General features: G+C 46.8%; 1 protein-coding gene across 1 annotated transcript in view; it reads left to right on the top strand.

The window, feature by feature from the left end:
• The first annotated feature begins 2,167 nt into the window (after nt 1–2,167).
• LOC129851324 (uncharacterized) overlaps nt 2,168–23,142 on the top strand; it is a 32,757-nt gene continuing 11,782 nt past the window's right edge. The window contains exons 1-7 of the mRNA XM_055917780.1: nt 2,168–2,436; nt 17,803–17,966; nt 20,026–20,226; nt 20,471–20,656; nt 20,925–21,013; nt 21,174–21,315; nt 21,443–21,547. Of these exons, the coding sequence (XP_055773755.1) occupies nt 2,379–2,436; nt 17,803–17,966; nt 20,026–20,226; nt 20,471–20,656; nt 20,925–21,013; nt 21,174–21,315; nt 21,443–21,547 (945 nt within the window). The 5' untranslated portion in view covers nt 2,168–2,378. The remainder of the gene's footprint in view (nt 2,437–17,802; nt 17,967–20,025; nt 20,227–20,470; nt 20,657–20,924; nt 21,014–21,173; nt 21,316–21,442; nt 21,548–23,142) is intronic.

The raw sequence follows: 23,142 nt of genomic DNA, 5'->3' as shown, positions 1-23,142 counted from the left end.
CTCTCTGTCTGTCTGTCTGTCTGTCTGTCTGTCTGTCTGTCTGTCTGTCTGTCTGTCTGTCTGTCTCCTTTATTTGTACTATTTTCTACATTCTGTACATTTCCTTTTCAGACAAAGGGCATAGTGCTACATCACCTCCCGTTGAAACCTAGCCAGACTCTCTCTCTCTATCTCATCATCTGTCTGGTATGACGCCATGTCAACATGACATCTCCTATGCTTAAACAGACATGCTACAATGTCATAAGAATGTCACAAAAAAACCTGTAGGCAACAAACAGAGATTTGATTACATTTTATGGCATAAATCATCCCCATACATTTCCAGAAATGCTATTGACAGCTAGAGGAAACCTAATAGATCAACACTGAAGATGTTGATGAAGCCTAGTCCAGGACTAAAAAGCATTCTCATTAGAGATTATAAATTGAAATAACTTTTTAGTCCTGGACCTGCTGTCTGGGAAACAGGGCCTAATTTAAGTAAATAAATTGTTGTATGAACTTTGACCTACAAAGCAAACCAATCCCTGTTTAGATCAGGGGTAGGCGACTAGATTCAGAGGCGGGACATTTTTTGTCGGAGCAGATGGTTGGGGATCCGGTACATAAATCCTTTGGTTGTCTGCTTTCCCCCGCCGCAAGATACTATCAAGGACACCTTGACTTGTGTGTACACTGTGACATTCAACACTGTGTGTGTGTTAAGTGTATTGTCCTTTAAATGGTGCAGTGTTCTGTTACCCCCAAAGCCTTTTTCAGCCTGACTGTGGAAGCCTTGTGACGTGTGGCACCGCCCACCACTGGGGAACACAGCACACACACTGCACAAACACACACACACACACACACACACACACACACACACACACACACACACACACACACACACACACACACACACACACACACACACACACACACACACACACACAAGCACACATTAACGCACGCACACACACTTGAGTCTGTTTGTTTTGTCCACAGAATTTTAAATATTCAGATGTCACTGCATCCTCCCAAGTTCTTTGTGTAATCTCTAGCTATGTAAACACATTATCACCAGTAAAACATCAGAGTCTCTAGCCCCATAGAAAATTCTCTCCACAGCAGGGTCTCTAGCCCCATAGAAAATCCTCTCCATACCAGGGTCTCTAGCCCCATAGAAAATCCTCTCCATACCAGGGTCTCTAGCCCCATAGAAAATCCTCTCCACAGCAGGGTCTCTAGCCCCATAGAAAATCCTCTCCACACCAGGGTCTCTAGCCCCATAGAAAATCCTCTCCATACCAGGGTCTCTAGCCCCATAGAAAATCCTCTCCACAGCAGGGTCTCTAGCCCCATAGAAAATCCTCTCCACAGCAGGGTCTCTAGCCTCATAGAAAATCCTCTCCACACCAGGGCTGCAATAGGGAAATGACAGTAGAGGGTTTTGTTATATTAAAGCTCTATAGCAGCTCATGGTTATCATGTCACTGCAAGAATGCTGATGGTCATTCCTTCATTCTAGAATCAACACTTTTCTCTATGGGTTTTACATTCATCATCTCTCTTTCTCTCTGTCTCTCTCTCACTCCCTCTGTCTACCTACCTCTTCCCTCGCTCGTTCTTTCTCTATGACAGCGAACTGTCGCCACCTAGTGGTTCAAGGGATACTTTACTGGTCTGACTATGGACTTCAGGCTGTAACTTTACCTGGGTTGTTTACCGGACACAGATCATGTCAATGTACTAGAATAAATTCGTATAATACTACAGTATATTCTAGCGTTCAGTTTTTTCACCAAATGTCCTTTAGCTAAGTAGGAACTGAAGTTTCAATATCCTGAAACAAGCATATCAAAACATGTTTCATTTCAAAGCTCCCCTGACAGTTGTAATGAAATCCACATCACAGTCCGCGGTTAATTTTAAGTTTCAGCTTTCATCTATTCATCTTCAGATGATATCTGAGTTTCATTATTGCTTTGCCTAGAGAGTGGCTGTGGCAGGCAGACACATGCCCACATGCAGGAAACGTTGCGGTCAAGCTAGTCTCGTGTAGCCCTACCTAACTATAATGTTACAAGCTATGGATGCGCAACTACACTTAGGAACACGGTATCAGGCGGAACTTAGACGAGAGAGCGCTCGTAAAGCTTAGTGTAGTGGCGCATTTATTCTGTCGGTCTGATAGCTTGATCATTTACGAGAGTCAGATGTAGCTCGATCGATTTCAGGAAACGGCGCAGATAAAGGCAGTTGAACGAACAACGAAGATCGATTCAACCCGCGGTTAAACTGTGGGGTAACCGCTGTCAATACTGGCCCTTTTATCCAGTTTTAAAGTGATATACTTTAATGTTTTGTATATTTTCTATTCAAGTTGATAATGCTGGATGGTCGAACTGATGAAGTTCACAAGAGACATTTGCCGACTGCTGGGTATTGGAGGCGGTAAGTAAAACTAACTGCGAGGCCACTGCAAAGTTATTGAACTCATAAATGTCTATGTATTTTACGTCGACCACGGGCCACATTTAAACTGATTGACAAACAGCTGTGGAGTGTTTTTCTACTTCTCGCTGGCGAGTCGGATCGACTGAAGACAAGTTACACAAGTTAAAATGCTCCTATGCTTTGTGATAGCCTATTGTGATCACAAATGGGAGTGATATTATTTTGTTTATGTCAGTCATGTACGTTCCTATAAAAGGTTGCCTTGTATTTAAAGCGGCAGTCCGCAGTTGAAACCATAACAAATCTGAGGGATGGAGTTGGAAAAATGTAACCGCTCTCAAATTCATAGTTCGAGTTGCGGATGTAAGGGCGGATCAGCCATGATATCAAAATTATAGTAGTATTCATGTTTTGAGCCTGTATAGTGTTTGTTTACATATACTTTGTTTACAAACATTGGAGTAAAACAAGCTTATATTTTGGGTTCTGATGGGGTGCAACAGTTGAACTAAGCTCATGAGGATCAATGGGTATATATCATTCATTTAAGTCCAAAAATGTATGTAGGAACTGCAGATTGCCCCTTTTTAAATAAATTATATTTGCTTTTGGGTTCCCGAGTGGCACAGCGGTCTAAGGCACTGCATCTCATTGCTAGAGTTGTCACTACAGACCCTGGTTTGATTCCAGGCTCTATCACAACTAGCCGTGATTGGATGTCCCATAGGTTGGGGCACAATTGACCCAGCATCGTCGTGGTTAGGGTTTGGCCGGGGTAGGCCCTCATTGTAATTAAGAATTTGTTCTGAACCGACTTGCCTAGTTAAATAAGGTTAAATAAATACAAATAAAACATAATTGTTGCTCTCCCACTCACATAATCAGTATGTTTCTACTTCAATCCTGTGTGTAGGCTTTTCTGTCTCTCTGCTCTATCTGCATGTGCCGACACGCCACATCGGAATCTGAGACTTTGTTTCCATTATGCTTACAAGACACGGTGCAGTGCACATAGCTCAGGGGACACAGTCCTCTTGGCTCCAGGGTTGTGTGTCTTTGTGGAACAGATCTGCTCCTTTGTATCTCAGATGGCAGACCATGGTGCCTGTAATTCCAGGGTAGTGGGTTCAATTGCCGGGACCACCCATATGTAAATTGTATGCACGCATGACTGAAAGTTGCTTTGGATAAAAGAGTGTGTTAAATGGCATATGTTATTACATTAACTCTGGATGATACTCTCCCCTAAATGTACGAGAACAAATTGATGAGTAATTCCAATATAACGCAGTCACCAGTAACTCCCAGACTCTTGTTTAAATCTAAAGGCCTTCTATTCCCTAGTTCCTGGTTTAGTCTTTTGTCTCAAATGGGTGTTGTGGTGGTGAATTCAGGCCGCTTCTTCTATAAGCCAAGGCCACAGAAGACTGTAGTGTGTATAAGCCAAGGCCACAGAGGACTGTAGTGTGTATAAGCCAAGGCCACAGAGGACTGTAGTGTGTATAAGCCAAGGCCACAGAAGACTGTAGTGTGTATAAGCCAAGGCCACAGAGGACTGTAGTGTGTATAAGCCAAGGCCACAGAGGACTGTAGTGTGTATAAGCCAAGGCCACAGAGGACTGTAGTGTGTGTATAAGCCAAGGCCACAGAGGACTGTAGTGTGTATAAGCCAAGGCCACAGAGGACTGTAGTGTGTATAAGCCAAGGCCACAGAGGACTGTAGTGTGTATAAGCCAAGGCCACAGAGGACTGTAGTGTGTATAAGCCAAGGCCACAGAGGACTGTAGTGTGTATAAGCCAAGGCCACAGAGGACTGTAGTGTGTATAAGCCAAGGCCACAGAGGACTGTAGTGTGTATAAGCCAAGGCCACAGAGGACTGTAGTGTGTATAAGCCAAGGCCACAGAGGACTGTAGTGTGTATAAGCCAAGGCCACAGAGGACTGTAGTGTGTATAAGCCATGGCCACAGAGGACTAGTGTGTATAAGCTAAGGCCACAGAGGACTGTAGTGTGTATAAGCCAAGGCCACAGAGGACTGTAGTGTGTATAAGCCAAGGCCACAGAGGACTGTAGTGTGTATAAGCCAAGGCCACAGAGGACTGTAGTGTGTATAAGCCAAGGCCACAGAGGACTGTAGTGTGTATAAGCCAAGGCCACAGAGGACTGTAGTGTGTATAAGCCAAGGCCACAGAGGACTGTAGTGTGTGTATAAGCCAAGGCCACAGAGGACTGTAGTGTGTGTATAAGCCAAGGCCACAGAGGATTGTAGTGTGTGTATAAGCCAAGGCCACAGAGGACTGTAGTGTGTGTGTATAAGCCAAGGCCACAGAGGACTGTAGTGTGTGTGTATAAGCCAAGGCCACAGAGGACTGTAGTGTGTATAAGCCAAGGCCACAGAGGACTGTAGTGTGTATAAGCCAAGGCCACAGAGGACTGTAGTGTGTATAAGCCAAGGCCACAGAGGACTGTAGTGTGTGTATAAGCCAAGGCCACAGAGGACTGTAGTGTGTATAAGCCAAGGCCACAGAGGACTGTAGTGTGTATAAGCCAAGGCCACAGAGGACTGTAGTGTGTATAAGCCAAGGCCACAGAGGACTGTAGTGTGTATAAGCCAAGGCCACAGAGGACTGTAGTGTGTATAAGCCAAGGCCACAGAGGACTGTAGTGTGTGTATAAGCCAAGGCCACAGAGGACTGTAGTGTGTATAAGCCAAGGCCACAGATGACTGTAGTGTGTATAAGCCAAGGCCACAGAGGACTGTAGTGTGTGTATAAGCCAAGGCCACAGAGGACTGTAGTGTGTGCATAAACCAAGGCCACAGAGGACTGCAGTGTGTATAAGCCAAGGCCACAGAGGACTGCAGTGTGTATAAGCCAAGGCCACAGAGGACTGTAGTGTGTATAAGCCAAGGCCACAGATGACTGTAGTGTGTATAAGCCAAGTCCACAGAGGACTGTAGTGTGTGTATAAGCCAAGGCCACAGAGGACTGTAGTGTGTGTATAAGCCAAGGCCACAGAGGACTGTAGTGTGTGTATAAGCCAAGGCCACAGAGGACTGTAGTGTGTGTATAAGCCAAGGCCACAGAGGACTGTAGTGTGTGTATAAGCCAAGGCCACAGAGGACTGTAGTGTGTGTATAAGCCAATGCCACAGAGGACTGTAGTGTGTGTATAAGCCAAGGCCACAGAAGACTGTAGTGTGTGTATAAGCCAATGCCACAGAGGACTGTAGTGTGTAGCTTGGCCTGGGCTGTTGCACTCACTAACTGACATTGCTCAAGATACTCTACGAGACCAAGATGCACTCCACTTGACCAAGATGCACTCTACTAGACCAAGATGCACTCTACTAGACCAAGATGCACTCCACTTGACCAAGATGCACTCCACTTGACCAAGATGCACTCTACTAGACCAAGATGCACTCCACTTGACCAAGATGCACTCTACTAGACCAAGATGCACTCCACTAGACCAAGATGCACTCTACTAGACCAAGATGCACTCTACTAGACCAAGATGCACTCTACTAGACCAAGATGCACTCTACTAGACCAAGATGCACTCCACTAGACCAAGATGCACTCCACTAGACCAAGATGCACTCCACTAGACCAAGATGCACTCCACTTGACCAAGATGCACTCTACTAGACCAAGATGCACTCCACTTGACCAAGATGCACTCCACTTGACCAAGATGCACTCCACTTGACCAAGATGCACTCTACTAGACCAAGATGCACTCTACTAGACCAAGATGCACTCCACTTGACCAAGATGCACTCTACTAGACCAAGATGCACTCTACTAGACCAAGATGCACTCCACTTGACCAAGATGCACTCCACTTGACCAAGATGCACTCCACTTGACCAAGATGCACTCCACTTGACCAAGATGCACTCCACTTGACCAAGATGCACTCCACTTGACCAAGATGCACTCCACTTGACCAAGATGCACTCTACTAGACCAAGATGCACTCTACTAGACCAAGATGCACTCTAGACCAAGATACACTCTACTAGACCAAGATACACTCTACTAGACCAAGATGCACTCCACTTGACCAAGATGCACTCCACTTGACCAAGATGCACTCTAGACCAAGATACACTCTACTTGACCAAGAGATAGGAATCGAACCTGCAATAATTGGGCCATGCTTTTAACAAAATGTCAATACACACTTCTGTGAAACACCAAATGAACCCTTGTATCTAGACACTGGTAAGTAGGCTAACAACATGTATTTAAACAGTAATAATCCACACGCTAATTGTTACCCCCGATCGACAAGTTGCTAGAGAGAGAGAGCCGGCTGAGATAGACATAACATTCCTCTCTTCCACAAGTAAACCTAAACTAGTTAAACGTCATTCCAGGCTATTTTCAGCACCTCTGACTCCGTCAGCTGGAGGTGTTGCAACAGCATCCGAGCAGAGAGCAGAGTCAGCAGACAACCTGGACGTGTCACCAGAGTCAGCAGACAACCTGGACGTGTCACCAGAGTCAGCAGACAACCTGGACGTGTCACCAGAGTCAGCAGGCAACCTGGACGTGTCACCAGAGTCAGCAGGCAACCTGGACGTGTCACCAGAGTCAGCAGGCAACCTGGACGTGTCACCAGAGTCAGCAGGCAACCTGGACGTGTCACCAGAGTCAGCAGGCAACCTGGACGTGTCACCAGAGTCAGCAGGCAACCTGGACGTGTCACCAGAGTCAGCAGGCAACCTGGACGTGTCACCAGAGTCAGCAGGCAACCTGGACGTGTCACCAGAGTCAGCAGGCAACCTGGACGTGTCACCAGAGTCAGCAGGCAACCTGGACGTGTCACCAGAGTCAGCAGGCAACCTGGACGTGTCACCAGAGTCAGCAGGCAACCTGGACGTGTCACCAGAGTCAGCAGGCAACCTGGACGTGTCACCAGAGTCAGCAGGCAACCTGGACGTGTCACCAGAGTCAGCAGGCAACCTGGACGTGTCACCAGAGTCAGCAGGCAACCTGGACGTGTCACCAGAGTCAGCAGGCAACCTGGACGTGTCACCAGAGTCAGCAGGCAACCTGGACGTGTCACCAGAGTCAGCAGGCAACCTGGACGTGTCACCAGAGTCAGCAGGCAACCTGGACGTGTCACCAGAGTCAGCAGGCAACCTGGACGTGTCACCAGAGTCAGCAGGCAACCTGGACGTGTCACCAGAGTCAGCAGGCAACCTGGACGTGTCACCAGAGTCAGCAGGCAACCTGGACGTGTCACCAGAGTCAGCAGGCAACCTGGACGTGTCACCAGAGTCAGCAGGCAACCTGGACGTGTCACCAGAGTCAGCAGGCAACCTGGACGTGTCACCAGAGTCAGCAGGCAACCTGGACGTGTCACCAGAGTCAGCAGGCAACCTGGACGTGTCACCAGAGTCAGCAGGCAACCTGGACGTGTCACCAGAGTCAGCAGGCAACCTGGACGTGTCACCAGAGTCAGCAGGCAACCTGGACGTGTCACCAGAGTCAGCAGGCAACCTGGACGTGTCACCAGAGTCAGCAGGCAACCTGGACGTGTCACCAGAGTCAGCAGGCAACCTGGACGTGTCACCAGAGTCAGCAGGCAACCTGGACGTGTCACCAGAGTCAGCAGGCAACCTGGACGTGTCACCAGAGTCAGCAGGCAACCTGGACGTGTCACCAGAGTCAGCAGGCAACCTGGACGTGTCACCAGAGTCAGCAGGCAACCTGGACGTGTCACCAGAGTCAGCAGGCAACCTGGACGTGTCACCAGAGTCAGCAGGCAACCTGGACGTGTCACCAGAGTCAGCAGGCAACCTGGACGTGTCACCAGAGTCAGCAGGCAACCTGGACGTGTCACCAGAGTCAGCAGGCAACCTGGACGTGTCACCAGTCTACCAGGTCGTTGTTGTTGTGCTATTCAAATGAGACGCACCTGATCGCTGTCATCACACTGAAGAGGCAGTGTAGGTTTGACAATAACATCTGGGGCTGGCCGCCTTCCAAATGGCATCCTATTCCCTATGCACTCTCTGGTCGAATGTAGTGCACTATATAGGGAATGGGGTGCCCTTTGAGACGCACCTGGAGGAAGTCTTTTACTTTCAGTTTGATTGTCCTCCGACTTTTAGCTGCCGAGAAATCCTCTTTCGTGATGACTCACTCATGTTTGGTCAAACCAGAAGCATGTCTGTCAGAAGGATGTCTGTGTCAGAAGGATGTCTGTGTCAGAAGGATGTCTGTGTCAGAAGGATGTCTGTGTCAGAAGGATGTCTGTGTCAGAAGGATGTCTGTGTCAGAAGGATGTCTGTGTCAGAAGGATGTCTGTGTCAGAAGGATGTCTGTGTCAGAAGCATGTCTGTGTCAGAAGCATGTCTGTGTCAGAAGCATGTCTGTGTCAGAAGCATGTCTGTGTCAGAAGGATGTCTGTGTCAGAAGGATGTCTGTGTCAGAAGGATGTCTGTGTCAGAAGGATGTCTTTGAAGTGTCATAAGAGAATAGAGGGAATGGACTAGAGTAGAACCGTGTTGATCCATTATACGACAGGGGAAACATGGATTTATTCTGACACAGACAGTACCCACCCCACCCGTCTATCATTGGGCTGATGATGAGGGTGGTATGGAGATGGGTTGTGTTGTGTGTATTCTGTGTGGTGGCTAACTACTAACAAACTGTTCCTCTTTGATTTTACTCTCTTCTGTCTTCTTCTCTTGTCTGTCAGCATAAGGCCTTATGGGGGGAGGGGTACTTTGTCTCTGAGTGGCAGGAAACCACAGGCATGCAGCCACCACTCTGTTTACTTTGAGAGAGAGAGATAGAGAGAGAGAGAGAGCGCAATCACAGCAGCGAGATTTGTGGCCCGTTGCCATGAGAAAAGGGCAACCAATAGAGCACAAACAACATTATAAATACCACCAATATTTATCTGTTTATCGTCCCCCGCTATTCGTACTACAACTATTTGCACATTGCTAAAACATAGCTGATAATAACACTTGAAATGTCTATATTTTTTCAACCTTTTTGAGTGCGACGTTCACTTGTAATTTCTAATAGTTTTTTGTTGACGGTGTTCAATTAGTTTCTTCTCACTTTTGTTCGTTTATTTCACTTGCTATGGCAATGTAAACATACCGTATGTTTCCATGCCAATAAAACCCAATGTAAACATACAGTATGTTTCCATGCCAATAAAACCCAATGTAAACATACAGTATATTTCCATGCCAATAAAACCCAATGTAAACATACAGTATATTTCCATGCCAATAAAACCCAATGTAAACATACAGTATGTTTCCATGCCAATAAAACCCAATGTAAACATACAGTATGTTTCCATGCCAATAAAACCCAATGTAAACATACAGTATGTTTCCATGCCAATAAAACCCAATGTAAACATACCGTATGTTTCCATGCCAATAAAACCCAATGTAAACATACAGTATGTTTCCATGCCAATAAAACCCAATGTAAACATACAGTATGTTTCCATGCCAATAAAACCCAATGTAAACATACAGTATGTTTCCATGCCAATAAAACCCAATGTAAACATACAGTATATTTCCATGCCAATAAAACCCAATGTAAACATACAGTATATTTCCATGCCAATAAAACCCAATGTAAACATACAGTATGTTTCCATGCCAATAAAACCCAATGTAAACATACAGTATGTTTCCATGCCAATAAAACCCAATGTAAACATACAGTATGTTTCCATGCCAATAAAACCCAATGTAAACATACCGTATGTTTCCATGCCAATAAAACCCAATGTAAACATACAGTATGTTTCCATGCCAATAAAACCCAATGTAAACATACCGTATGTTTCCATGCCAATAAAACCCAATGTAAACAAACAGTATGTTTCCCATGCCAATAAAACCCAATGTAAACATACAGTATGTTTCCATGCCCAAAAAACCCAATGTAAACATACAGTATGTTTCCCATGCCAATAAAACCCAATGTAAACATACCGTATGTTTCCATGCCAATAAAACCCATTGTAAACATACAGTATGTTTCCCATGCCAATAAAACCCAATGTAAACATACAGTATGTTTCCCATGCCAATAAAACCCATTGTAAACATACAGTATGTTTCCATGCCAATAAAACCCAATGTAAACATACAGTATGTTTCCCATGCCAATTAAACCCAATGTAAACATACAGTATGTTTCCCATGCCAATAAAACCCAATGTAAACATACCGTATGTTTCCATGCCAATAAAACCCAATGTAAACATACAGTATGTTTCCATGCCAATAAAACCCAATGTAAACATACCGTATGTTTCCATGCCAATAAAACCCAATGTAAACATACAGTATGTTTCCCATGCCAATTAAACCCAATGTAAACATACAGTATGTTTCCATGCCAATTAAACCCAATGTAAACATACAGTATGTTTCCATGCCAATAAAACCCTTTGAATTAAATTGAGAGAGGCAGAGCGAGAGAGGCAGGGCGAGAGAAGGGGGCAGAAGAGGGAGAAAGAGCGATGTTCAGAGAGAGAAGGAAAGGCAGAGGGAGAGAGGCTGAGAGCATGGCAGAGAGAAGAGTAAGAGAGAGCTGGGGAGGTAAAGTCCTTTCCCAGCATTTTTCTTTTCCCTATCAAAGTAGTGTAACACAAACAGCTTCTCTGCTGGCCTTGGGAACCAGATACACAACGTGGTTTTCATATCGCACAAGAAATAAGGGCCGTTTTTCTGACAATGCTGCTGCTTGTTTCTTAGCAGTGTAAGTATTGATTCAGTCATTGTTTATTTCTAACAGGCTCAGTAAAAATTGATAAAGACACAAAACGAACTAATATTAACTAATAATATAAACTAATATGAGACGTTCAGACGAGGATCGTTAAGTAGGGCACTGAAAAGTTTTGAAACGGAAATGAGTTTCTTGAAGAGATCAGGAAGTACCTTCCAGTTTCTAAAAGTTTCCCCAGTTTTGTGACTACTGAACATGACCCGGGGAGGAGCCGTTGTGTGTTTAAGGGGAGGAGCCGCTGTGTGTTTAAGGGGAGTGAGCCGTTGTGTGTTTAAGGGGAGGAGCCGTTGTGTGTTTAAGGGGAGGAGCCGTTGTTGACCGAGGTAATCCAACATTCCAGAACGTTCCGATAGAAATGTATTGTAGAGATATGATTGTCTATCTATCATGTCGGATAAGGCATGCTCTATATTATTCATTGCATTTCTATCTGCAATGTTCTGAACGTTTCACCTTATGGAACAAGAGCCCAGATGCCAGTCAGCCAGCCAGCCAGCCAGCCAGTAAGTCAGTCAGCCAGTCAGCCAGTCAGCCAGTCAGCCAGCCAGTCAGCCAGCCAGCCAGCCAGCCAGCCAGTCAGCCAGTCAGCCAGTCAGCCAGTCAGCCAGTCAGCCAGTCAGCCAGTCAGCCAGCCAGTCAGTCAGTCAGTCAGTCAGTCAGTCAGTCAGAAGTGCTGACAACGGCATGCAGGCTTAGTTCTCTGTCCTTGTGAGAAGCAAACATACTGGTTGTATTAGGCCCTTTTCCAGTGCTAACTTTGTGACTTGATTATTTCATTATGGAGAATATCTCATTCCACACATGGTTTAACATTTGCGTCAAGATGAGGTTGTTTGAGGCTGTTGTGAGTATATTTGTCATGGTTGGAGTTGAGTTGGGCCGCGTCTCAAATGGCTCCCTGTTCCCTTTATAGTGCACTACTTTTGCCCAGGGCCGATAGGGCTTCAGCATGCTTTGGTTCAGCTGGCGCCTAGCCCCTGTCCCCTTTATAGTGCACTACTTTTGCCCAGGGCCGATAGGGCTTCAGCATGCTTTGGTTCAGCTGGTGCCTAGCCCCTGTCCCCTTTATAGTGCACTACTTTTGCCCAGGGCCGATAGGGCTTCAGCATGCTTTGGTTCAGCTGGCGCCTAGCCCCTGTCCCCTTTATAGTGCACTACTTTTGCCCAGGGCCGATAGGGCTTCAGCATGCTTTGGTTCAGCTGGTGCCTAGCCCCTGTCCCCTTTATAGTGCACTACTTTTGCCCAGGGCCGATAGGGCTTCAGCATGCTTTGGTTCAGCTGGTGCCTAGCCCCTGTCCCCTTTATAGTGCACTACTTTTGCCCAGGGCCGATAGGGCTTCAGCATGCTTTGGTTCAGCTGGTGCCTAGCCCCTGTCCCCTTTATAGTGCACTACTTTTGCCCAGGGCCGATAGGGCTTCAGCATGCTTTGGTTCAGCTGGTGCCTAGCCCCTGTCCCCTTTATAGTGCACTACTTTTGCCCAGGGCCGATAGGGCTTCAGCATGCTTTGGTTCAGCTGGTGCCTAGCCCCTGTCCCCTTTATAGTGCACTACTTTTGCCCAGGGCCGATAGGGCTTCAGCATGCTTTGGTTCAGCTGGTGCCTAGCCCCTGTCCCCTTTATAGTGCACTACTTTTGCCCAGGGCCGATAGGGCTTCAGCATGCTTTGGTTCAGCTGGTGCCTAGCCCCTGTCCCCTTTATAGTGCACTACTTTTGCCCAGGGCCGATAGGGCTTCAGCATGCTTTGGTTCAGCTGGTGCCTAGCCCCTGTCCCCTTTATAGTGCACTACTTTTGCCCAGGGCCGATAGGGCTTCAGCATGCTTTGGTTCAGCTGGTGCCTAGCCCCTGTCCCCTTTATAGTGCACTACTTTTGCCCAGGGCCGATAGGGCTTCAGCATGCTTTGGTTCAGCTGGTGCCTAGCCCCTGTCCCCTTTATAGTGCACTACTTTTGCCCAGGGCCGATAGGGCTTCAGCATGCTTTGGTTCAGCTGGTGCCTAGCCCCTGTTCCCTTTATAGTGCACTACTTTTGCCCAGGGCCGATAGGGCTTCAGCATGCTTTGGTTCAGCTGGTGCCTAGCCCCTGTTCCCTTTATAGTGCACTACTTTTGCCCAGGGCCGATAGGGCTTCAGCATGCTTTGGTTCAGCTGGTGCCTAGCCCCTGTCCCCTTTATAGTGCACTACTTTTGCCCAGGGCCGATAGGGCTTCAGCATGCTTTGGTTCAGCTGGTGCCTAGCCCCTGTTCCCTTTATAGTGCACTACTTTTGCCCAGGGCCGATAGGGCTTCAGCATGCTTTGGTTCAGCTGGTGCCTAGCCCCTGTCCCCTTTATAGTGCACTACTTTTGCCCAGGGCCGATAGGGCTTCAGCATGCTTTGGTTCAGCTGGTGCCTAGCCCCTGTCCCCTTTATAGTGCACTACTTTTGCCCAGGGCCGATAGGGCTTCAGCATGCTTTGGTTCAGCTGGTGCCTAGCCCAACTCTGCTAGGTGAACCGAACGAGTGTGCTCGCATACTCTCTTAAAGACCTTTGCTTAAAAGAAACAAAAAAGGGTAATGGTACGTTTTGTCCATCTGCCGCAGCCAGTATACACTTCCTCAAAATAGTTAGAATTCATCTAACTCATGAAATCTGTCATTCATTTTGACTTTTTTTTGCTCAGGAGATCTTAGTCAAACAATTGTACATTTAACTAAGATGTTTGGTGCAGTATTTTAAGGGGAAGGGAAAGGGGATACGTAGTCAGTTGTACAACTGAATGCATTTAACCCGAAACGTGTCTTCCTCCTTTAACCCCTCTGAATCAGAGAGGTGCAGGGGGCCTTAATCGACATCCACGGCACCCAGGGAGCAGTTGTTGGTAAACTGCCTTGCTCAAGGGCAGAACGGCAGATTTTTCCACCTTTCCGACTCGGTTACTGGCTCAACACTCTTAACCGCTAGGAAATGAGTGTTCTATTGTTGAATGACAACAGACACTTCATTGAAGAATCCCTACTGTTGAACAATAACCGATGAAGGGGTGTAGACTTCGGCTTGCCTCGCGAAATGTTGTGCTCCCGTACAGCCACAAAAACACCTGCCGAAGACCAAAACAAACAAAAACGTCACAACATGTTGTCATAATATATGCACAAACTGTTTCTGCTGGGAAGAACGCAGAGGCCTTTACATAATGTAAAATAACATCCTATTAGTTATAGGCCTGTTGGGTCCCAGAGGTCCCACGCGCACACAGACACGCGTTCTCTCTCCCGTTGCTCCTCTCTGGGTGTGTTTGAGTCCGGCTGCTAATGCCAAACAGATAGAGTTTCTCTTCCTTCCTCAGGCCCAGGCCTGCTGCTGGTTGGTCGTTGGTGGTTCTATTTCTGGACTTAGAGGGCTCCTTCTATAAGGCTGTCCCCCAAACGGCACCCTTTCCCTATTTAGTGCACTACCTTCGACCAGGGGCCATAGGGGAGTGGTAGAGGATAGGGTTCCATTTGGGACGCAGCCCAGTTCTTCCGTCTCTGAACATCTGTTCTGGCTGCCGTCACCTCACAGGCTGACCGAGGTGCATGGAATCACAAGGCAAACATATTCCTTTACCCCTCCCCCCACTGTTTTGTTTCATGTCTTTCGGCATTCTTTTTTATTTGCATTGTTTTGTTGCGAGAGAGAGGATTTGAAAACGAATCAAACAAATCCAACATTGATAACACCCATATCTGTTAGGTGAAATACCGCAGTGTGCAGTCACAGCAGCGAGATTTGTGGCCCGTTGCCATGAGAAAAGGGCAACCAGTGGAGCACAAACAACATTATAAATACCACCAATATTTACCTGTTTATCGTCCCCCGCTATTCGTACTACAACTATTTGCACATTGCTAAAACATAGCTGATAATAACACTTGAAATGTCTATATTTTTTCAACCTTTTTGAGTGCGACGTTCACTTGTAATTTCTAATAGTTTTTTGTTGACGGTGTTCAATTAGTTTCTTCTCACTTTTTTTCGTTTATTTCACTTGCTATGGCAATGTAAACATACAGTATGTTTCCCATGCCAATAAAACCCAATGTAAACATACAGTATGTTTCCCATGCCAATAAAACCCAATGTAAACATACAGTATATTTCCATGCCAATAAAACCCAATGTAAACATACAGTATGTTTCCCATGCCAATAAAACCCAATGTAAACATACAGTATGTTTCCCATGCCAATAAAACCCAATGTAAACATACTGTATGTTTCCCATGCCAATAAAACCCAATGTAAACATACAGTATGTTTCCATGCCAATAAAACCCAATGTAAACATACAGTATGTTTCCATGCCAATAAAACCCAATGTAAACATACTGTATGTTTCCCATGCCAATAAAACCCAATGTAAACATACAGTATGTTTCCATGCCAATAAAACCCAATGTAAACATACAGTATGTTTCCATGCCAATAAAACCCATTGAATTGAGAGAGGCAGAGAGAGAGAGAGGCAGAGAGAGAGAGAGAGGCAGAGAGAGAGAGAGAGGCAGAGAGAGAGAGAGAGAGGCAGAGAGAGAGAGAGAGAGAGGCAGAGAGAGAGAGAGAGAGAGAGGCAGAGAGAGAGAGAGAGAGAGAGGCAGAGAGAGAGAGAGAGAGGCAGAGAGAGAGAGAGAGAGAGAGGCAGAGAGAGAGAGAGAGAGGCAGAGAGAGAGAGAGAGAGAGGCAGAGAGAGAGAGAGAGAGAGAGGCAGAGAGAGAGAGAGAGAGGCAGAGAGAGAGAGAGAGAGAGGCAGAGAGAGAGAGAGAGAGAGGCAGAGAGAGAGAGAGAGAGAGAGGCAGAGAGAGAGAGAGAGAGAGAGGCAGAGAGAGAGAGAGAGAGGCAGAGAGAGAGAGAGAGAGGCAGAGAGAGAGAGAGAGGCAGAGAGAGAGAGAGGCAGAGAGAGAGAGGCAGAGAGAGCTGGGGAGATAAAGTCCTTTCCCATCAATTTCTGTTCCCTATCAAAGTAGTGTAACACAAACAGCTTCTCTGCTGGCCTTGGGAAATGCTGGCCAGATACACAACATGTGGTTTTCATTTCGCACCAGAAATATGTTTATTTACAACACCGTTGCTGCTTGTATCACGCTCCCTCTCCAGCGCTCGAGGTCGTCAGGCTGCTCGTTATTACTCACACCTGTCACCAATGTTATGCGCATAAGCCCCTCATCAGACTCACCTGGACTCCATCATCTCCCTGATTACCTTCCCTATATATGTCACTCCCTTTGGTTCCTTCCCCAGGTGTTATTGACTCTGTGTTCCATGGCTGTACACCACTCGTGTGTCTTGGTCTATGTTTAGTTATTAAATATTCACTCCCTGTACTTGCTTCCTGACTCCCAGCGTGGATGTTACTGCTTGTTTCTTAGCAGTGTAAGTAGTGTTTCAGTCATTGTTTCTATCTAACATGGGCTCAGTAAAATTGGATGAAAAAAGACAAAAACTAATATAAACTAATATGAGATGTTTAGACGAGGGTTGTTAAGTAGGGCACTGAAAAGTTTTGACACGGAAATTAGTTTCTTATTTGAAGAGATCAGGAAGTACCTTCTAGCTTCAATCAGTTTCTCAGTTTCCCCAGAACTCAAATGGGTTTCACTTGAAATGAAACAGAATGAATGAGCGATCAGGCTGGTTCCACCAGGTTAGCATTTTCCAGATTCTGAGGCTTGAGTGAATAAGCCAGAAAGAAGGACACTGATGGAAATAAAAAGTGAAACCATTGTAGGCAGCCTCCCTGTATGCAGGAATACTATGGACCCTGCCAGGCCCAGCTTCAATAGGTCTAGGCTGCTTCTTAAACGGCACCCTTTTCCCTATGTAGTGCACTACTTTTGGCACTATGGGCCCTGGTTAAAAGTGTTGCACTATATAGAGCACTAATTCTGACCATGACCCAAAATAGTGAACTATATGATAAAGGGTGCCATTTGGGATGTACTATATGAGTGTGTTGGGGGGAGGGGGAGGAGTCTGTCATTTCTTCTTGGTAGGGCAACGATACACTTCCTGTACGGATCCACTGGTCCAATATGTTTCCACCCAAAGAACAAAGGAGAATCTGTAGCAGCATGTGCACTGTGTCTTCTCTTCTCCCGGTCTTCTTTATTCCTTCTCTTTTCCCTCCAGTCCCCATCTCAATGAGACTAACCTTTAGGGGAGAGTGGGGTATGTTGAGACATTGTTTTACATTCAGCATCACTACGTCAAGGGAAATATAGTTTTCTTTCTAACAACAATATATATATATTTCAGGATGTTGTGTATCCCTGGACAAAAATCAGAATCCATTTAAACATGGATATATCTGGGCTGCTGCCTCCGCCTCTTCCTCCTTCTCTTCCTCCTCATCTTTCTCCTCCTCTTCCTCTGTCTCTTTCTCCTCCTCTGTCTTTTTCTCCTCCCTCTTCTCTTTGTTCTCCTCCTCCAAAGTCTCTAACTTTCTCAGTGGGACCAACCTGTATAGATAATGTTACAAAAGCAACACTAAACATACACAAGTGTTTTCTTTGGTTCATTTGTGTTTGCTCTCTGGTTATGTGTGTTTCTAGATGGGCCAGGTGAGCAGGAGGAGATGGAGCGGGAGGGAGGAGGAGGAGGAGGAAGAGGGGGTCCAGGTCCAGCTGCGGGTGGAGAGGTCCTGAGTGGGGAGGAGGAGTTGAGTGAGGAGGAGAAGACCAGAAGGAGAGCAGAGAGACGCAGGGCTAAGAGAAAGGTGAGTAGAACACACACACACCTGTACTATGTCACACCTACAGCACATCATAATCAACCTGGTAACACTTCAAATGAAGTTGCTCTTATACCTGTGTAACCTGTAACTTTATACCTGTGTAACCTGTAACTTTATACCTGTGTAACCTGTAACTTTATACCTGTGTAACCTGTAACTTTATACCTGTGTAACCTGTAATAACACTGTCATTACTACAGTAACATTGTTGCTTCATAGTCATTAAGAAATGTCTGTGTAATTAATGTTAATGAATGAATAATTAATGACGTAATAGAGTTGAGTAATGGAGTTGGTTTTTGGTATTGCACCAGAGGAATAAGGAACCAGTGACTATTTGTTTATCTCTGTCATACCTGGTCCACCTGTCATTATCTCTGTCATACCTGGGTCCACCTGTCATTATCTCTGTCATACCTGGTCCACCTGTCATTATCTCTGTCATACCTGGTCCACCTGTCATTATCTCTGTCATACCTGGTCCACCTGTCATTATCAAATCAAATGTATTTATATAGCCCTTCTTACATCAGCTGATATCTCAAAGTGCTGTACAGAAACCAAGCCTAAAACCCCAAACAGCAAGCAATGCAGGTGTAGAAGCACGGTGGCTAGGAAAAACTCCCTAGAAAGGCCAAAACCTAGGAAGAAACCTAGAGAGGAACCAGGCTATGTGGGCTGGCCAGTCCTCTTCTGGCTGTGCCGGGTGGAGATTATAAGAGAACATGGCCAAGATGTTCAAATGTTCATAGATGACCAGCAGGGTCAAATAATAATAATCACAGTAGTTGTCGAGGGTGCAGCAAGTCAGCACCTCAGGAGTAAATGTCAGTTGGCTTTTCATAGCCGATCATTAAGAGTATCTCTACCGCTCCTGCTGTCTCTAGAGAGTTGAAAAGAGCAGGTCTGGGACAGGGAGCACGTCCGGTGAACAGGTCAGGGTTCCATAGCCGCAGGCAGAACAGTTGAAACTGGAGCAGCAGCACGGCCAGGTGGACTGGGGACAGCAATGAGTCATCATGCCAGGTAGTCCTGAGGCATGGTACTAGGGCTCAGGTCCTCCAAGAGAGAAAAAGAGAGAATTAGAGAGAGCATACTTAAATTCACACAGGACACCGGATAAGACAGGAGAAGTACTCCAGATATAACAAACTGACCCTAGCCCCCCGACACATTAACTACTGCAGCATAAATACTGGAGGCTGAGACAGGAGGGGTCAGGAGACACTGTGGCCCCATCCGATGATACCCCCAGACAGGGCCAAACAGGAAGGATATAACCCCACCCACTTTGCCAAAGCACAGCCCCCACACCACTAGAGGGATACCTTCAACCACCAACTTACCATCCTGAGACAAGGCAGAGTATAGCCCACAAAGATCACGGCACAACCCAAGGGGGGGCGGCACCCCTCCTAGGGACGGCATGAAAGAGCACCAGTAAGCCAGTGACTCAGCCCCTGTAATAGGGTTAGAGGTAGAGAATCCCAGTGGAGAGAGAGGAACCGGCCAGGCAGAGACAGCAAGGGCGGTTCGTTGCTCCAGAGCCTTTCCGTTCACCTTCACACTCTTTGGCCAGACTACACTCAATCATATGACCCACTGAAGAGATGAGTCTTCAGTAAAGACTTAAAGGTTGAGACCGAGTCTGCGTCTCTCACATGGGTAGGCAGACCATTCCATAAAAATGGAGCGCTATAGGAGAAAGCCCTGCCTCCAGCTGTTTGCTTAGAAATTATACGGACAATTAGGAGTCCTGCGTCTTGTGACCGTAGCGTACGTGTAGGTATGTACGGCAGGACCAAATTATCTCTGTCATACCTTGTCCACCTGTCATTATCTCTGTCATACCTGGTCCACCTGTCATTATCTCCGTCATACCTGGTCCACCTGTCATTATCTCTGTCATACCTTGTCCACTTGTCATTATCTCTGTCATACCTGGTCCACCTGTCATTATCTCTGTCATACCTGGTCCACCTGTCACACACCTGTCCTCCTTACCCTCCCTCAACACACCTTCACCATTCTCTCTTTACAGAGACAGAAAGAACGAAAGAAACTGGAGAAGAGCGCGGATGCTGAGCAGGAGGGAGTAGCGTCAGAGTCTGAGAGTGAAAGTGAGGAGGAGAAGGAGGAGGTACAGAGGGTAGTACCTCCTGCCAAGAACATACCCACGCCTCCTCTCGCTGTGTCTGGGAAGAAGAGCAACCGCCAGCCCCCTGTCAGGACCCCAGAGGAGGTAGGGGAGGGAGGGAGGGGAGGGAGGGAGGTATGGAGGGGAGGATACACCAGAGAAACTAATAGAAATAAGGATGATAGAAAGTATTTCTTTGTCTCTTTCTGTCTATTATATCTGTGTCCCAAATGGCACCCCATTCCCTATATAATGCCCTACTTCTGACCAGAGCTATATGATTCTATGGGCCCTGGTTATAAGCAGTGAATTATAAGGGTGCCGTTTTGATTTACATCTCCTCCTCTAGGAGCCAGAGTGGGACGTCCGCAGTGCGTTTGTGGCCAACGCTGCCAGTCACATCAGACCCAAAGCCAGGACCAGTGCAGGCCGCGCCTCTAGAGAGAACAAGGAGAACGAGGCTAGGACCAGCGAGGTGCGGAGGGCTGGACACACACATGCATGTTCATACACACACACACACATGCCCATACACGTTCACACACACACACACACACACACACACACACACACACACACACACACACACACACACACACACACACACACACACACACACACACACACACACACACAGAGGCAGTATTAACTGAGTTGTCTCATTTCAGGTGGAGAGTTCAGCCCCTGTGAAGAAGAAGGGTGCTTCACTAACAGGTGACATGAACACAATTGTCTCAGAATGATTATTTCAAATTCACTGAAATGACCCCAGTTTAACACGGTATGTGTGTTTTCCTCCGGAGAAGGGTATTCAGTTGTTTAAGCAGGGCCAGTACTCTCAGGCTGTGGACATGTTCTCTGAGGCTATCCACTGTGACCCCAAAGACCACAGGTACACCTTAAAGCTTGACCTATGACCCTAAATACAACGTATCGCACCACTATGCTCTCTGACCTGAAATTAGATTTCTGTCAACTTGTGTTTTAATGTGTCCTCTCTCTCTTTCTCCTTTCCCTCTCTCTCTATCTGTCTCTCTCTCTTTCTCTTTCAGGTTCTTTGGGAATCGTTCACACTGCTACTGGTGTCTGGAGCTCTACCCCTCTGCCCTATCAGACGCTCAGATGTCCATCCAGCTCGCCCCTGATTGGCCAAAGGGATACTTCCGCAAGGGGAGTGCACTGATGGGGTTAAAGGTCAGTGTCTGAGCTCTCTACTGTCAACGTGGACATTGCTGTGGGTGTGTGTGTCTGTCTGTGAAATCTGACTCCATCTTCCATCTCTCCCCTCCCTCCCTCTCTTCCTCCCCTCTTCTCTCTCCAGCGGTATGGTGAGGCAGAGAGGGCCATGCAGCAGGTGTTGAAGCTGGATCAGGACTGTGAGGAGGCCTCCATTGAGCTCTTCAACTGCCAGGTCCTGCAGCTCATGGTGAGGGGAGACTGGGGTCAGGGGTCAAATCAAATTTTATTAGTCACTTGCGCCGAATACAACAGGTGTAGGTAGACCTTACAGTGAAATGCTTACTTACGAGCCCCTAACCAACAATGCTGTTTTTTTTTTTAATTCATAAGAAGAAATAAAAGTAACAAGTATTTAAAGAGCAGCAGTAAAATAACAATAGTGAGATTATATATACGTAGGGGGTACCGGTACAGAGTCAATGTGCGGGGGCACCGGTTAGTTGAGGTAATATGTACATGTAGGTAGAGTTATTAAAGTGACTATGCATAGATGATAACAACAGAGAGTAGCAGCGGTGTAAAAGAGGGGGAGAGGGGGTGTGGGGGTCGGGGCAATGCAAATAGTCTGGGTAGCCATTTGATTAGATGTTCAGGAGTCTTATGGCTTGTGGGTAGAAGTTGTTTAGAAGCCTCTTGGACCTACACTTGGCGCTCCGGTACCGCTTGCCCTATGGTAGCAGAGAAAACAGTCTATGTCCAGGTGGCTGGAGTCTGACAATTTTTAGGGCCTTCCTCTGATACCGCATGGTATAGAGGTGCTGGATGGCAGGAAGCTTGAGGGTAGTACGCACTTCCCTTTGTAGTGCCTTGCGGTCGGAGGCCGAGAAGTTGCCATACCAGGCAGTGATGCAACCAGTCAGGATGCTCTCGATGGTGCAGCTGTAGAAACTTTTGAGTATCTGAGGACCCATGCCAAATCTTTTCAGTCTCATGAGGGGAAATAGGTTTTGTCGTGCCCTCTTCACGACTGTCTTGGTGTGCTTGGGCCATGTTAGTTTGTTGGTGATGTGGACACCAAAGAACTTGAAGCTCTCAACCTGCTCCACTACAGCCCCGTTGGTGAGAATGGGGGCGTGTCCGGTCCTCTTTTTCCTGTAGTCCTCAATCATCTCCTTTGTCTTGATACGTTGAGGGAGAGGTTGTTGTCCTGGTACCACACGGCCAAGTCTCTGAACTCCTACCTATAGGCTGTCTCGTCGGTGATCAGTACTACCACTGTTGTGTCATCGGCAAACATAATGATGGTGTTGGAGTCGTGCCTGGCCATGCAGTCATGAATGAACAGGGAATACAGGTGGGGACTGAGCACGCACCCCTGAGGGGCCCCCGTGTTGAGGATCAGCGTGGCGGATGTGTTGTTACCTACCCGTACCACCTTGGGGCGGCCCGTCAGGAAGTCCAGGATCCAGTTGCAGAGGAGGTGTTTAGTCCCAGGGTCCTTAGCTTATTGATGAGCTTTGAGGGCACTATGGTGTTGAACACTGAGCTGTAGTCAATGAGAATAGAATTCTCACATAGGTGTTCATTTTGTCCAGGTGGGAGAGGGCAGTGTGGAGTGCAATAGAGATTGCATCATCTGTGGATCTGTTAGTGTGATATGCAAATTAGAGTGGGTCTAGGGTTTCTGGAATAATGGTGTTGATGTGAGTCATGACCAGCCTTTCAGACGTGAGTGCTACGGGTCAGAAGTAATTTAGGCAAGTTACCTTAGTGTTCTTGGGCACAGGCACTATGGTGGTCTGCTTAAAACATGTTGGTATTACAGACTCGGACAGGGAGAGG

Source organism: Salvelinus fontinalis, chromosome 3 (assembly GCF_029448725.1).
Source record: "Salvelinus fontinalis isolate EN_2023a chromosome 3, ASM2944872v1, whole genome shotgun sequence".
In the NCBI taxonomy this organism is placed as follows: domain Eukaryota; kingdom Metazoa; phylum Chordata; class Actinopteri; order Salmoniformes; family Salmonidae; genus Salvelinus; species Salvelinus fontinalis.
Note: the sequence above shows the minus strand (reverse complement) of the source record. Positions and strands in the feature narration are given on the sequence as shown.